This window comes from Cyanistes caeruleus, chromosome 2 (genome assembly GCF_971803275.1).
Source record: "Cyanistes caeruleus chromosome 2, bCyaCae1.hap1.1, whole genome shotgun sequence".
NCBI lineage: Eukaryota > Metazoa > Chordata > Aves > Passeriformes > Paridae > Cyanistes > Cyanistes caeruleus.
The window spans coordinates 6,501,254-6,516,172 of NC_141702.1; the positions used below are offsets into that span (position 1 = coordinate 6,501,254).

Here is a 14,919-nt window from a genome sequence, read left to right on the forward strand (position 1 = left end):
GTTTGTTCCTGAGGAATGTAAACAACCCCAACTTGTGACTGCTGAGACTGATGCTGCTGGGGTCAGGGCTTGGAGTGCCCTCTTTGTTGGGAGTCATGGTTTCAGTCTCTTTCCAAGCCCCCTGGGAGCCCAGATTCACACACCTTCCTCCTGGGAGAAGTGTGTGGGTGCCTGAGGGCTGCAGGATGTTGGGTTTTGTGTCCTTCAGAGAACTCTTGATGTTGAGGAGGTGTTGAGAATCAAGGGCCATTCAGTTTTGCTGTCACGGTAAGGGTTCAGGGAGTGTGTAGAAGCACAGCTCCAGGTGATACGGGCAAGAAGCCTTTTGAAACATGTTCATACCTTGACATGATACTGTTTTTAGCCTTAAAGTTTTTTTTTTTAACTGATCTCTATCTGGTTGTGTATCAAGTACAAGGAATAAAACCTTCCCAGGTGTCTATAGTTGATTGTGCCTGGCTAAATTCCTACTTGACGCTGATGTGAGACTGGCTATATCAAAGCAGAACAGTAAATAATACCTATCTTTAGGTTAAAACTGGAGACATGACTGTGGCTGAGGACAGGCTGGAGTTCTGACAGTAGACAAAATGATAGGAAACCCTGTAAGCTCCTGACTAATACTGCAGGAATGTAGGAAAAAAATTAGTGATCAGAGCTCTTCCAAGTCAGGCCTATGTAAAGGACTGTTAGGAATTGCTCTTCTCTAGTGATAAACTACTTGCTGTAAATTTCTGGCTATTGAAAATCTGGTTCTTGGAGTTGAGGTGATAGAGAGCTAATAGTGACCATGGCACAAGGTTCAGCAGGTACCTGTCACCCTTTATGATGGGGTAGCCCTGAAGAAAAGATTATTTGCCCATTGGGCTTTTCAGATGCACAAGGTGCTGCCAATAGTGTGCTCTTGCATTTATGAAGGATAATGCATTAACTTGACTAGATTTTGATAGTGTTTTAAGGTCTTTATAAATTATTGTTTAGAGGAGTTATGGATGCTCCATCCCTGGAAGTGTTCAGTAATAGGTTGGAGGGTGCTTAAAGCAACCTGTGACAGTGGATGGTGTGGCAGGGGGTTGGAACTGGATGTTCTTTAAGGTCTCTTCCAACCCAAATCATTCCATAGTTCTGTGAAATACAGGAGAGCAGAAGCTGCCACCTGCACCCAGAGGAAGGGCAGCAACCCCACAGGCGTGACTCATCCCTGTGGACTCCTGGCAGAGGTGACAATCTGGCAGATTTGTGGGTGTGTTTGTAACATGTTTTGTCATTTTGCAGTGCAATACCTTCATCTGCAGGTTCCTCAGCCTTAATCCAGTCAGGCAGGAAAAGAAGCAGCTGCGGCCCAACATTATTTCTTCATGGGAAAACTCCAAATGAATCGGAGCACCGAGACGGGGCTGGGTAAGGCAGAGTGAGACTGGGAAAGGATGGCAGCACATGAGTGGTTAGTCAGTCACGTCTGAGACCTTGGGGGACCCCTGGCTGGGTTAATTTTGCTCACAGTATTCCCTGGACTTCTGAAAACAGTGAGTACTTCCACAGAAAATCATCATTCCAGAGCTGCTGGAGAATTATCAGTAGTCTGTGAAATTGGTTCATTCATAATCTGAAATGCATTTAATTGCTAAGGCTGTTTTTACTTTGGGCTTCTTTTCTTAGTTTTATATTCTTTTTACATCTGTGAAAATAATTAGATATTTTAATTAACATCTTGGTTTTTTTCTGCTAGTTTTGTAATTGGTCTCTAATCAGTGTTGTCACTTTGAAGAAAACTTGGAGTTTTCTTACAGCTATATATAAAGATTACTTTCCTTTTAGAATTTGCTTCACTTAAAGCTACACTTTCCAACTATGATTCCTTTAAAAATATAACTAATACCATTCTGAAGAATTTAGAGCTTTACTTTTTATCCTTGGATGACCATGTGAACACTGAAGCCTCCCGCTGCAGCTTAACTTGCTTGGTAGCAATGGCAGGTTATCATGTTGTGGTGATTTATTGAATTTTAAACAAACCATGCAGCAATTCAAGCCCTAAAACCAATAGATTAGGTCCTGTAATAATGGGTTTAATACTTCTAATGAATGTTAAAGTTGTGAGTTTGTAATATTTCAGAAAACATTTCTCTAGCAAATTATTGCAAGATCAATATAAATCTTAATTTTGCAAAAAGCGTGCTTGTAATTTTTTTGTGCAGAACATCTTTCTCTGTAAACTTAACTGTAGTTTGTTTTCTGGAGTAGTGGAGAGGGGAGAGAAGTGACTCAAGGTGATGAAGGACCCTTTGGCCAGAGCCTTTGGGCCCAGCAGTGGGAGGGGTGTAAATCCCAGTTGTCACTGTTTGAACAGATCCCTCTGTTTGCTGTGCCCACATAGGGCCAGACTGCTGTGCAGTGCATCCTGCCAGTAGTTAAAATTAAGAATATGCTTGGGGTAGAGGAAAGGAGGATAGTTCTGTAGAGTTTTACAAAATACTTCAATTTCACACCAACAGGAGTCAGAGTAAGGGATTTGAATGTAAGGCTGTGAGCATTAAACAACATAGGAATTACTTTTTAAATTCACAATCAGTTCTGTTTTGTTTTATTTTTCTATTTTAAGAGACTCTTTGCTCTCTTGTAACCCCTGCCCATCCACTCCTTGCTCTTTCCCTTCTGTTGAGGGCTTTGAAATGAACTGGAGAAGGAGGATCACCAGCTTGTGACAATCTCCTGAGCTTGTGGTGTGGAAGTGTCCCCTTACTAGAAAGTCCTTTCCACATGAGAGGGTATTGACACCTCAGCTGCTCATGTGCCTATGTCCTGATACATGGATGGAGCAGAAACCTCTGGAACAGAGGAGTGTCATGTTTACAGCTTCTTACAAAGGCAGGGATTACTGGCACTAGATAGTTCATGATAAAGAGATAAATCATCCTCTCTCTGTTTATGCTTTCATGTGGCCCAGTGTCACTACACCCATGTTTTTTCCTAAAGTAACACTGACTTGCTGCAGTCTTGCTTGTTTTGCCCTGAGTTTCTCCACTGCACAGTGGTTGCCTTGGCAGGTTGCAGTGCTGGGACTGGGTGGTTTCCAGGATGAGTCAAACAATGCAGCCGAGTGAGCTCAGTGTTTCACTGCTGGCTGGGGCCGGTCCCTCGGTGAGCCTGAGATACTGGAGATGTCCCAGATTTCTCCCTCACTCAGAGGTAACAGCCTCAGTTAGGTGGAGTTGCACCTGTGATTAAATACAAAATGAATGTGAATTAATTAATGGTGAGATACGATGAGCTCAAGGATTCCGAGCTGTGAAATGGAATTAGGGCCACGAGCTCACAACAAACATTTAATGACTGCAGAAATCAGAAAAGAATTCGGTGCAGCCTTTCACCCCAAACCTGTAGGTGTTTCCCAGCCACCTCCCGTTCTTTGGCAATATTGATCTGAATATTCTGCTTCACTTCTCCTGATCATTTTATTTCCTCAGAAGAGCTAGTGGCTGCTAGCTTTTAACTCAGAAAATGCTTTTCATATTAACAGCTGAATTCTGAGACTGGCATGAGGTTTTCCTTAAGAGCTGCCTTAGAAATTCAGTGCATTAGTTGAACTCTTACTTTTATGGCAATTTCATTATTAAGTAATAAACCTCCTATCTAAGAACATAGCATGGTGACCAAACATCACAGATGGAAGAGGCAGGCAGCTGTGTGCCTGGGCCTTTGATTCTGTCAGATGGGAGAGCCTGGAGCCTCTGGATGGGAAAACACATCTCTGCTGTCCCAGTGCAGGACTCCTGCTTCTGATCAGCATCATCTGTGCAGATCTGTACATGTCAGGGAAAACTGAGGGGCTCCTCTCAAGGCTTGGCAATTTGATGAGGTTTTTCATGTTGCCTTCTCTTGAGATCCAGCTGTCATCCTGTTTTGCCACTGTGCAATTGCTTCTTGCTTTGGTAGTTTAACTCAATGACTTTTATGCATTTTTTTTCTTTTTTTAAAAATTAAATTAATCTACTTGTGGTGATAGAAGATCAATGTCTCAATTCTTCTGAACTCACAGCAGTTGCTTTTGCCTTGGACACGTCTAGCATCTAATAATCAGATTTGATGTACATGTTGTTTTTTCTTCATTCCCTTTCTGGATTATTGTTCTCCCACAATTATACCTGTAACAAGTTGCATCCCAGGATATTTAGCTTTCATTAGGGATTGTGGGCAACTTCATGGAGGGAATAGAGGTCTGAATTCTTCTGCAAAGGAAGTAACTCTTCACTCTGGCCCTTGTTTGTCATATTTTGATTTCTGGGCCCTGAGTGCCCACGTTTCCTGCTCACATGGCAGGAACTGCCCAAGGAGAGCAGAGCATGAACCCAGTGGAGATGAGACTGTCTTAAATGACTTCAAAAGGGACCCACAGGCTGAACTGTTTTAATAAGCTCCCCAGCTTACAGTTTAGAGTAAATTATTAATGCAGTAACATCCAGTGTCAAAAAGATTTTTTATTTTTTATTTTTAAGAAAGGGTTCACAAGTCATTCTCAGTAAAGGTAATGAATTATGAATGCCCAAAAATCACCTTGCAAGCCCAGTAAGGACAGTCTCTGGCATAGGTTTAGCTGGTTTTTTTACTAGTAAACAATCAGACTGTGTTCAAGAAGTGGAAACAGAGATGTCTAAACTTCTTTAACATCTTTCTTCCAGGAGGAAATCAGCAAATGAGTGGTGATGGATGTGAGGGTGATCCACTGCCTGCTCCTTTGGGCTGCACACTTCTTCCTGGCCATGTCACACAGCACTCCCAGGGTAAGTTTCACTAGACCAGGCTGCTCAAATCCCCATCAAGTGACCTTGAACACTTCTGGGGATGGGGCAGCCACAGCCTCTCTGGACAGCCTGTGGCAGTGTCTCACCATCTTCATCATAAACAACTTCCTCATCTGAGATCTCATCTGAGATCTCATCTGAGATCCTGTGCATGAGCTCACAGTGTCACTTCAGTAGCAGGGTCCAACTGAAGGCTTCATATGTAGAGGCACACCTGAAGTAGAGAGTTCTCAGCTGGGCTGTATTAGCAAAGGGCCAGAAAATCTGCATTCTGAACCTCTAAAGGACTATTTTCCTCTTGAAACCCTTTCTGATTTGTACCAAGGAGTCATCTTTTACTTATGTAAACATTCACTCTACATTCCACTTCTTATTTTTCAGGTTCTCAGTAACAAATCAAAGACTGGTGATGAGCAAGGTACAGTGCCTTGGTTAATGCTTTGTGAGATGTTATCAATACTTTACACCCCTGATACATCACAGACCATGGTATGCTGTCTTTCACCTTCTAACAGCGTCTGCTTGGTTTATTTTCCAGATGCCTGTATAAATCTCATTCCCTGCCAAGATAATGGAGCAATTTGTATTCAGCCTTGCTCTCCCTCCTTCCACGGGGAGACAAGTTTTGTCTGTGAAGACAGAAAGTGGCAGCTGTTGTCAGATGCTTGTGCAAGCCTGGATGTTCAGTCCCTTTTTCAGGTGAGGATGCTGTTGTGCACCTACTTTGGCCTGTGCTTTTAACTTCTTGCAAAGACAGACCCTCCTTCTGTGTGCCTTCAGTCCTGAGCAAAGGGAGATGAGATCCTAAAACACAGAGTAACAGGCTTTGATAACAGGCTCTGACTTCATGGAATCAAGGAATTGTTTAGGTTGGAAAAGGCCTTTAAGATCATTGAGTGCAGCCATTAGCCCAGCACCACCATTTCACTGCTGAACCACAACCTCAAGTGCCACCTCCACGCCTGTCCAGGGACTGTGATTCCACCACTTCCCTGGGCAGCCTGTTCCAACACCTGATCACCCTTTCAGAAATTTTTCCTAATATCCAGTCTAAATCTCCCTTGGTGTGTCTTGACACCATGGCCTCTTGTCCTGTCACTTGTTACCTGTGAGAAGAGCCTGACCCCACCTCACTATAACCTCGTTTCAGGTAGTTGTAGAGTGATAAAGTCCCCCATTGAGCCTCCTTTTTTCCAGGCTAAACATTGCCAGATCCCTCAGCCACTCCTCATCAGACATTTCTCTAATTCTTTCACAGTCTTAAATCAGGGGATAGGAAATAAATTTGGGAGATTCTTGTGTGGGAACAGAATTCAGAAATGAAGTTGCCTTGTTCACTTGCCTGGTGTTCCTCACCAGTGGATCTAAACCGAGGTAAGAACACAGCAGGATGAAACTGAGGAAAGAACAACACCAATGTGTGTAATAATCAGATTATTTATGACAAATTCACCTCAGCTGCAAGATCCTTACTCATGTCACTTCAAGAATAAGATACTGCATTTAGTTCTTGCCCCTTCCTTCATGTGTGTAGTGTAACCATGATATTCTTCTCAGGTCAGCTCTGGTCCTGAGATTCAGTCCATCTGGCACCTTCTCTGCACACCCAGGGCTGCATCTCTTGCCTAGTTGTAGCTGTGGATTAATTTTCATTCTTTTCACTGATTGTCTCAAACCTATTTCTTCCCTCCAGAGGATATCCCAAAGTGAACTCCTCCCATGCTCTGGAGGACACGGTGGTGGTGCTGGAGCACATCTTCCTTTTGGAGGAGGAGGAAAGCTAGGGCATGGGAAGCCTGGAGATGGAGCAAAGCATTTTGGTGCTGGGAATCAGAGCTGCCAAGCGGATTTTTCTTGCATCATCCCAGATATCCTGTCTTCACCAGCCATCCCAGGAAACATTGCTGATATAGTGGAATTGCTAAAGAAGATTTCCCTGCTGCTATCAGAGAATGTCACTAGAGGGAAAATGCAGGTATTTACTTTTATTTGCTTTGGAGGTGCTTCTGAGCTTTATGGAGCATCTACAAGTATTTTGTCCTTATGGCCACTGTCCAATGAAGTGGTGGCTGCAAGTCACATGGAGATCACCTGGAAAGAGTTTCCAGAGTGGGATATCTTGTCAGAGAAACTTTTTGACTTATTCATGTGTGAAAATAGACTGTGGAATTAAATTTCTTTACAAACAAATGTTTCCAGGAACTGCTGTCATAGGCATGGGATAACAGTACAAGAAAAAATTAATTTCTAAAGTATGACACTATAGGGAAGGCAACCTTGGAGGTGCTGACCTGCAGCTGTGTTGTCATGTGTTGTACAACAACAGAGATCTTTCCCTGATGAACTCAGAAATCAGAGAGTGGGGGAAGAAATACAGGGAGTGTGGTAAAAACCAGACCTGCACTGTGGGTCAGCATCTGGAATAGTACTAGGGTGTCTTTTTTGCTTTATATTTACTTCTCCAATCACCTTTTGATGTAGGATATGAAGAGGATGGGACAATTCTAGTAATGAGATGTTTGGGTTTGACTGGGATGGATCATGGGAACGTATTCATTGTCAAAGGATTATTCTTTTACAGAAATCACATGAATTTTTTGGGGCCATTGCCAGAAGAATAATATTTGGTTTCTTGTAACATAAAACAAATAAATTCTATTTTGCTTGTTTGTTTCAGAGCTACAGCAGGATAGCAAACCATATTCTGAACAGCTCCATCATTTCCAACTGGGCTTTTGTAAAGGACAGAAATGCTGGTTCAATATTACTGGACTCGGTGAATTTATTTGCTGGGAAACTTCTTCTAAGGAATGAGTCAGAAAGTATCCAGGAGCCCTTCATCGCTACCAAAGGCTACAGCATACACAGAAACACTTCTGGAAGGAGCTTTGACTTTTCCATGGAGTTCAACAGCACAGGCAACATCACTGGGAACGTGGTGATTCCAGAAGAAGAGCTTCTGAGGTTACCCAGGGCTTCCAAAGCCATCAGCGTTGCATTTCCAACGCTCGGAGCCATCCTAGAGACCAACCAGCTGGGCCCTGCTTTTGTGAACGGGATGGTGCTGTCGGTGTTGCTGCCAGAGGAGCTCCAGAACGTTCTGCTCACCTTTGAGAAGCTGAACAAGCTGGAGCAGGTGGGGGCTCAGTGCGTGGGGTGGCACTCGGCCGAGCGGCGCTGGGATCCCAGGGCGTGCCGGCTGCGCGCGCACAGCGTCACCGCCGTGGTTTGCATCTGCGCCCACCAACGCCACACCTACAGGTCCTTCTCCATCCTGATGGCCCCGGCCGCGCCACGGAGCTTGGTGCTGGATTACATCACACGGGTGGGCCTGGGCCTCTCCATTCTCAGCCTGGTCCTCTGCCTTGCCATCGAGGCCGTGGTCTGGCACCACGTCACAAAAACTGAAATAACCTACATGCGCCACTTCTGCTTGGTCAACATCGCAGCCTCGCTTCTTGTCGCTGATGTCCTGTTCATCCTGGCAGCCATTGTGCACAATACAGCCCTAAACTACCAGCTGTGTGTGGCAGCCACTTTTTTCCTTCACTTTTTCTATCTTGCCCTGTTTTTTTGGATGTTTACCCTGGGCCTCTTGATTCTCTATGGATTATTGTTAATTTTTTTTAAGATAACAAGATCTGTGTTCCTAGCTGCAGCATTCTCTATTGGATATGGATGTCCCTTGGTCGTATCTGTCCTCACTGTTGCTATTACTGAACCAAAAAATGGGTATTTAAGGCCTGGAGCCTGCTGGCTCAATTGGTATGAGACAAAAGCACTTTTGGCCTTTGTTGTACCTGCCCTGAGCATCATTGTTATGAATCTCATTGTGGTGGTCGTGGTTGTGGTGAAGACTGGGAGATCCTCCGTTGGAGAGGGCTGCAAGTCACAAGATTTGAGCAGCATGATCCGAGTCAGTAAAAACGTTGCCCTTCTGACGCCTCTGCTGGGCCTCACCTGGGGGTTTGGACTGGCGACGATCATCGACAGCCGCTCTCTGGCCTTCCACGTCGTGTTTGCACTGCTGAACGCCTTCCAGGTAAACTCTGGGACACTGGGAGTAGTGTGTGTGCTCAGACCTTGGGCCTGGCATAAAGGTACCAGATCAAAGGGGGATCAAATGGCAGCAGGTGTTGTGTGTGAAAAGCAGGATCTCAGCTTTCTCTTCCACTCGGTGCTTTCCTGCACACGAGACATCCTGGGTTGGTGTTTTAGGTGCAGGTGGGTAATGGAACAAACTGGTCTGCTGGAAGTGGAACGAGGAATTAATCCCATGATTAATTTCTGTTAAATGTAAAATACACCAGTTCATGTCCGTAACTACAAATCTGATCCTTAACAATTACACAGAAAAATTCTCCCTTCCAGTGTAGATGACACTGGCACAGACTTCCCAGAGAAGCTGTGGATGTCCCATCCCTGGGAACATTCAAGACCAGGCTGGATGGGGCTCTGAGCAACCTGCTGCGGTGGAAGGTGTCCCTGCCCACGGCAGGGGGTTGGAACTGAATGTCCTTTAAGGTCAATTCCAACCCAAACCATTCCATTCCATGATTCCGTGGTTTTGATTAGCTCATCAGCATAAGCAGCAGTGTTACCTGATGCCCTGCTGCACACCCAGTCTGCCTTAGCTGACTGAGTGGGCTGAGACAGCCCTGGTGTGTTACCTATCAGTCCAGTTCATAGTCAGGAGGAACACAGGTTATATCCATTCCTGATGTTCCCAGAGAGCCCTTGTGACCTGGGTGGATAAAACCATTTTGTGCAATGCTGTTACCCGAATCACAAGTGATGAGATCTCTCCTTAATGAAAAGACATCTAAAAACACTTAAGAAATATCATGTGGTTATGTTGGTTTTGTTAACTGGTTTTGCAATTTCTTAGGGATTCTTCATCCTGTTGTTTGGGACACTTCTGGACAGAAAGGTACTTATTCTGGATTATATGAACATTTTTTACACCTTGAGAAGCTGGTCCCTTTAATATTTTTTATTTAAATCTGCAGACAAGAGAAGCCTTAAGGATGAACTGCCTTTCATCGAGGCGGAGGTGGGGTCTAGAAAAGGTAAAGTTTATTTATTTTCCTGTTAATGGCTAATTTACCAATTTACAAACCTTATTTGTATGTCAGAAGCAGGGAACCATCCACTGCATCTTACAGCATATAACATTTTTCACATGTAAATACTTGCTGAAGGACAGGTACATACAGGTATCTCAAAAGTCTGCACAGGATATTAAGCTTCTAAATATCAGAAGTGGCAATCAATAGATTTTTGTGACTCCCACATAACCTTCTGCTGTGGTTACAAAGTTAAAAGTGGTATTTTCATCTAATCTCTTCACCTGCAGATGTCAAAGCCCTTTAGGCAGACAGTGCCAGTAACTTTTTCCCCCATATATGAATTAGATTTGCTTTAAGGTCACTGAATAAGGAAGGAATGGAATTAGGAATCAGAATTCCCAATGTAATGACCTGTTTGCTGCCTTCACAAAAACATGGATCTGTATGCCAGCAGGGCTGCTTTAGGATGTCAGAGAGTTGTTCTGCTTTCACCTGGGGGATGGAAAGCACTCAGAGCCCAGACAGTGTGTTTGGTGTGATTGATGTGCACTCATGAGAGTGTGAGGCTCTTTTAAATATCAGAGCAATTCATTAAAAGCAATGTTTCAACCTTAAGGAAACAAACTGTGTTTTAGCAGCTTCCTGCAAAAACTTTGGCAGAATTGTTGACATTACTGAGTTGGTGTTTCCTACCTCTACTGCAAAAAAACTGTCTGTTGTCCTTGGATTTCTTTTGGTACCAAGGCTTTAGTGGTTTCACACAATATTTATAAAAAGGTCCTTTAGGTGTCACAAGAATTACCTGCAGTGTTTTTTCTGTCAGCCAAAAGAAACTGTGTCAGTCCAGTTTGGACATGAGAAAAATAATTTCATTTTTTTCCCAGTCTATTTCTCAGTTATGATCCTTGTATTGAAAGCTGTGGAGGGCTTCCAGTGACTGTGTGTTCAAATGTATGTGGGGAAAAATGTATTTATGGGGGGAAAATAGAGGGGTTAAGGCAACTATTTCTCCTCTCTGAAACCACCATTTGGGTCATTTGGGGCAGAAGAGACTGTGCAGCTTTGAAATTACAATTCTTTTATCGATCCAGGAAGATCCAATAAAGATATTTCACATCTTGTCAGGCGTTAGGTCATGGTTGAAAGTTTGAAAGTTAAAATTCTCTCAAGACACCTTCAGTATAATAGTCTGGAAACAGCAGATGGAAATGTCACTAATCCTGTGACTCAGCAGCATTTGATAAAAGTATTGAGTGATCTCACTGGGCAAAACTTGATGTGGAAACCATGGCTGTGTGTGCCTAGGAATTTGGGTCGATGTTGTCACTCACCTGGGTGGAAGAAACCACGTGTAGGTGTTTACTGTGGCATAACAGAGGGGAAAGATGTGAGTCATCCACTTTTGTAAACATGGGTGTAAACATGGAGTTTGACTCATTAGAGCTGGAGAAGCTTGTCACACCTGAGATGATTGTTTAAAAAAAAATAAAAAAGTATTGTTTCAGAGAATTTCAGAATCATAGGATTGTTTAGGTTGGAAAAGACCTTTCAGGTTGAGTCCCACCAAGACTTGGCTGCCAGCACTGCCAAACCCACCACTAAACCACGTCCCCAGTGGTCACATCTAGGTGACTTTTAAATACCTCCAGGGACTCCACCACTGTCTTGGGCAGCCTGTTCCAATGTTTGGTGAAGGAATTATTCCTAATATCCAATCCAAATCCCCCTGGCACAAGGTGAGGCCATTTTCTTTTGTCCTGTTGCTTTTGGTGCACGAGAGCCCGACCCCACCCGGCTGTCCCCTCCTGTCAGGAGTTGTGCAGAGCCAGAAGGTCCCTCCTGAGCCTCCTTTTCTCCAGGCTGAGCTTCCCCAGCTCCTCCCTCAGCTGCTCCTCATCAGAGCTGTGCTCCAGACCCTTCCCCAGCTCTGTTCCCTTCTCTGGCCATGCTCCAGCCCCTCAATGTCCCTCCTGGACTGAGGGGCCCAAAATGGGACTGTGTATCCAGAGGTTTAATGGTCAATGTAAAACACTGGAAGGGTTACGCAGGCTCTTGCTTCAGGTCTCTGAGTTTCCCCACACCTGCAGGAGCCTTTCCTGTGGGTCACATTTTAAGTTGACCATCTTGTGTTTCTCACAGGATGCTGAGGCAGCTCCTGTTTGAAATGGACCCTCCACCTCCAGAGGTGATTCTTGTAATCTGACCTGATTGTTTTCCCTCCTAGTCCTAGCAGTGGACTGTTGTCTTCAGTGGATCTGACCAGTGAGAAGAAAAGGAGCACTTCTTGCAGAGAGGTGCTGGTTTGAGGGGAGCAGGAGAGCCTGACCAGCTCAGAGCATGGACAGCACTGTCCTGGAGCACAACCACGGGAAGCATCGTGAAAAGCAGAAGAGAAAAGGCCCTGAACCTGCTGTCAGGAGCAGGAAACCATCAGTGTTGCTGCAGCCCTTGGAAGAAACATGCTGAAACAAAAAGCTTGTTTCTCACCTTTGTGAAAACTGCTGTGAGGAGAGTTTGTCCTCATTTGCCATTTCAGTGCTTCAATTTCTTTCTTATTTTCTTTTTCTTTCCTTTTATTATTTTTGTCAGTGAAATAAGGAGCTGTACAGTATGTGGAGCTGTTGTAAAATTATTTAATTTTTCATGTGATGTACAAATGTTGAGCATTATCTAGCTGATTTTGTCTGTCTTTTGAGTAAAACTGATTCTATTTGTTGTTACTGTATTCATCATTTCCACTTGTCCTTCCAGACTGATGGACAACTCTGTTTCTGCATTGTAGCTGTTCCCTCCCTCCCAATATTTGTTGTCTCCATCTCAGTTCTTGTGTGTCAGAGGAACTGTACAAAGCCCTTTTCTGATCTGTCCAGACAGAATTTTCATTCTTTTTCCTGTTCTGCAAGACAGTGACAGAGATGAGCAAGAAAGAGGACACTGCAAATTATCAGTTTCCCCCTTTAGATGTGGGAAAGCAAGCAGAGCTGAATCAAATGGATGGACATTTCCTGTGCGGTGTCCTAACAAAGGAGATTGTTTCTCCACGTCAGATGGGGTATCTGGTTTAAGTAGAAAATCTGTCCTTGTTCTGAGAAACCCTTTCTAATGAAGCATTATTGCCTCTTGTCAGGATAAATTCATGGTTTCAAATGAAAATAAAGTTGAAATTTTGTCACTGTTTCTAACAAGTAGTACTTGTCCTTCTCTACCAAAAACCTAGATAAATGCCCTCAGTATTACCTCAGGTCAGAAGTCACTTAAACAAAAGTGGCTTCACATACATTTGAAATATAGAAGATTTAAGCAAAATAACACAGTTTAAGGTCATGAACAAGCCTTTATTGAAGAGGGAGAAAAATGCCCCAGCATGGGAAAAGCCACAGCCAGATGTTCTGGTGGGAGAGGCTGAGGAGGGTCTGGAGGGAAGAGCAGTGCTTGTTTAATTGACAACATAGAGACAAAACCTGGTGGTTAAAAAGGGTTTCTAGAAGTTTTATTCTGGTTTCTTATTCTTGTATTTTTGTCAATAAACTTTCTTTATTCCTTTTAAGTTTTGAACATGTTTTTCCCTTCTCCTAATCTCACAGCAAGAAATGAGTAAGTTTTCTAGTGATTTTTTAGCTAATGCTTTAAAACCACGACATGGGGCAGTTCTTGTCCTCAGGACCCTGTTGCTTCCTCTCTCCCTCTCCAGACAGGAGTCCATCCCTGCTCCTTTCACACAGCTCATCTTCACGTTTACCTTTATTCAAATAGAGGTAAAATTGGGTCTGTGTGCTGCTGTAACAGATTTTAAGACCATTACCTCAAGGTCTGCTTCTTGGTGTCATTTAATTAATGAAATGATTGGAATTTTTTTATAGCACCTGAAAATTTAAGCAAACTTGCCACAGCCCAGCAGCTGCCCTCCTCTCATGTGTGCAGGTTAAACCAGTTTGTTAAACAGTGGAATTTACAGATGGTCTCAGGTGAGGCTTCCTTTATTACACAGACCCCTTCCAGAATCCCAGGAAATTCAGCAGGAGTCTTGCCCCAGCAAAAGCACCATGAAAGGAATCTGTTTCATCTGCTGTTTATCAAAGGGTGATTGAAGCATGGTGCTTATTTCAGCACCTGGCACATAGCAGTGTTTTCCCCTGTGTTTTATGGTCATTTAGGCATTTAAAAGTAGCAGAGGTGGGGGAGCTTTACAGAGAGCCAGTTCATGGTCCAGGATGAGGAGGGGCACTGAACTTCTATTTTTAATACCCCAAACTTAAACTGCAGGAGCGTTTAGTGAATAAATATATTTGAGAGGTGAAAGGTGTGGCTGTCCTTCGTGGGCTGTAAACTGGTATTTCTCAAAATACCATGGGCTGACAGCCCAGGTTTAATTGCAGGTGAGAGGGAATCTCCAGAGCTGGAATTCTGCCAGTTTCACAAATTAACTGTGTAGCAACAGCTTAATGTCAGTGTTCCCTGGGACACTTGGACTCCTTGATGTGCAGGAGCTTGATTGGAGCTGTTCCCCCCTGGCTGCCAAATTGGTGAGACCTGGAAACCCCCAGTGCCCCCTTGCCAAGGTGTCACAGTTCATTGCACATCCCAGTTCTTTCCAGAGGCCTTCAGCACTGGCTGAGTGGCTGAGCATGTGGCTGCACTAACAGGGCTGTGGGGCCATGTCCTGCCAGGGTTAGGTCTCATTTCAGGGGGGAAAGCACAGTTTGGGACATGCAGCCCTATTTCACCTCCTGCCCCACTGTGAGGATGCTCCTAAAATCCCTGGTGGATGTGTTCCCAGGAAAGGGCTCCTTCTCTGGCTCATTTCAGTGGTTTTGGTTTAGGCCAACAGCATGATGGCCTAATGCCATCATGATGATGATTTTTAGCACAGAAATCTGTGACTGCCTTCAGATCAAAATTCCAAACTCACCAGTATTCCCCTTCCCTGCCCCCCCAGGTCAGATGTCCCATTTGTATCCTGCAGGCAGGGCAATGCTGATGATTGTTTACAGTTTCTAACATATTCTGTACTATAAAGCAGATTATTTTTTCATTCTCTCAAGGGGGGT

At 44.0% G+C, this 14,919-nt stretch overlaps 1 protein-coding gene across 3 annotated transcripts; it reads left to right on the forward strand.

Annotated features, from left to right (window-relative positions):
* Positions 1-13,418, forward strand: ADGRF4 (adhesion G protein-coupled receptor F4). 3 transcript variants are annotated; one of them, XM_023924295.2, is made up of 10 exons: positions 1-267; positions 1,276-1,401; positions 4,680-4,781; positions 5,184-5,220; positions 5,341-5,501; positions 6,496-6,777; positions 7,480-8,844; positions 9,691-9,732; positions 9,812-9,871; positions 12,096-13,418. In XM_023924295.2, exons 3-10 carry the CDS (start codon positions 4,704-4,706, stop codon positions 12,099-12,101), a joined length of 2,031 nt encoding a protein of 676 aa, XP_023780063.2. In that variant the 5' UTR covers positions 1-267; positions 1,276-1,401; positions 4,680-4,703; the 3' UTR covers positions 12,102-13,418. The 3 variants fall into 3 exon arrangements, with proteins under 3 accessions (XP_023780063.2, XP_023780062.2, XP_023780064.2); XM_023924294.2 differs by lacking the exons at positions 1-267; positions 1,276-1,401 and adding an exon at positions 1,437-1,526; XM_023924296.2 differs by lacking the exons at positions 1-267; positions 1,276-1,401; positions 9,691-9,732 and adding an exon at positions 1,437-1,526.
* Positions 13,419-14,919: the final 1,501 nt, after the last annotated feature.

Excerpts from the sequence above, each read along its gene's own strand:
- ADGRF4 (XM_023924295.2), top strand. The coding sequence starts at position 4,704 with ATGGATGTGAGGGTGATCCACTGCCTGCTCCTTTGGGCTGCACACTTC. Across the intron at positions 5,502-6,495 it reads ATGTTCAGTCCCTTTTTCAG|AGGATATCCCAAAGTGAACT; the intron begins GTGAGGATGCTG and ends TCTTCCCTCCAG. Across the intron at positions 9,733-9,811 it reads GGACACTTCTGGACAGAAAG|ACAAGAGAAGCCTTAAGGAT; the intron begins GTACTTATTCTG and ends TTAAATCTGCAG.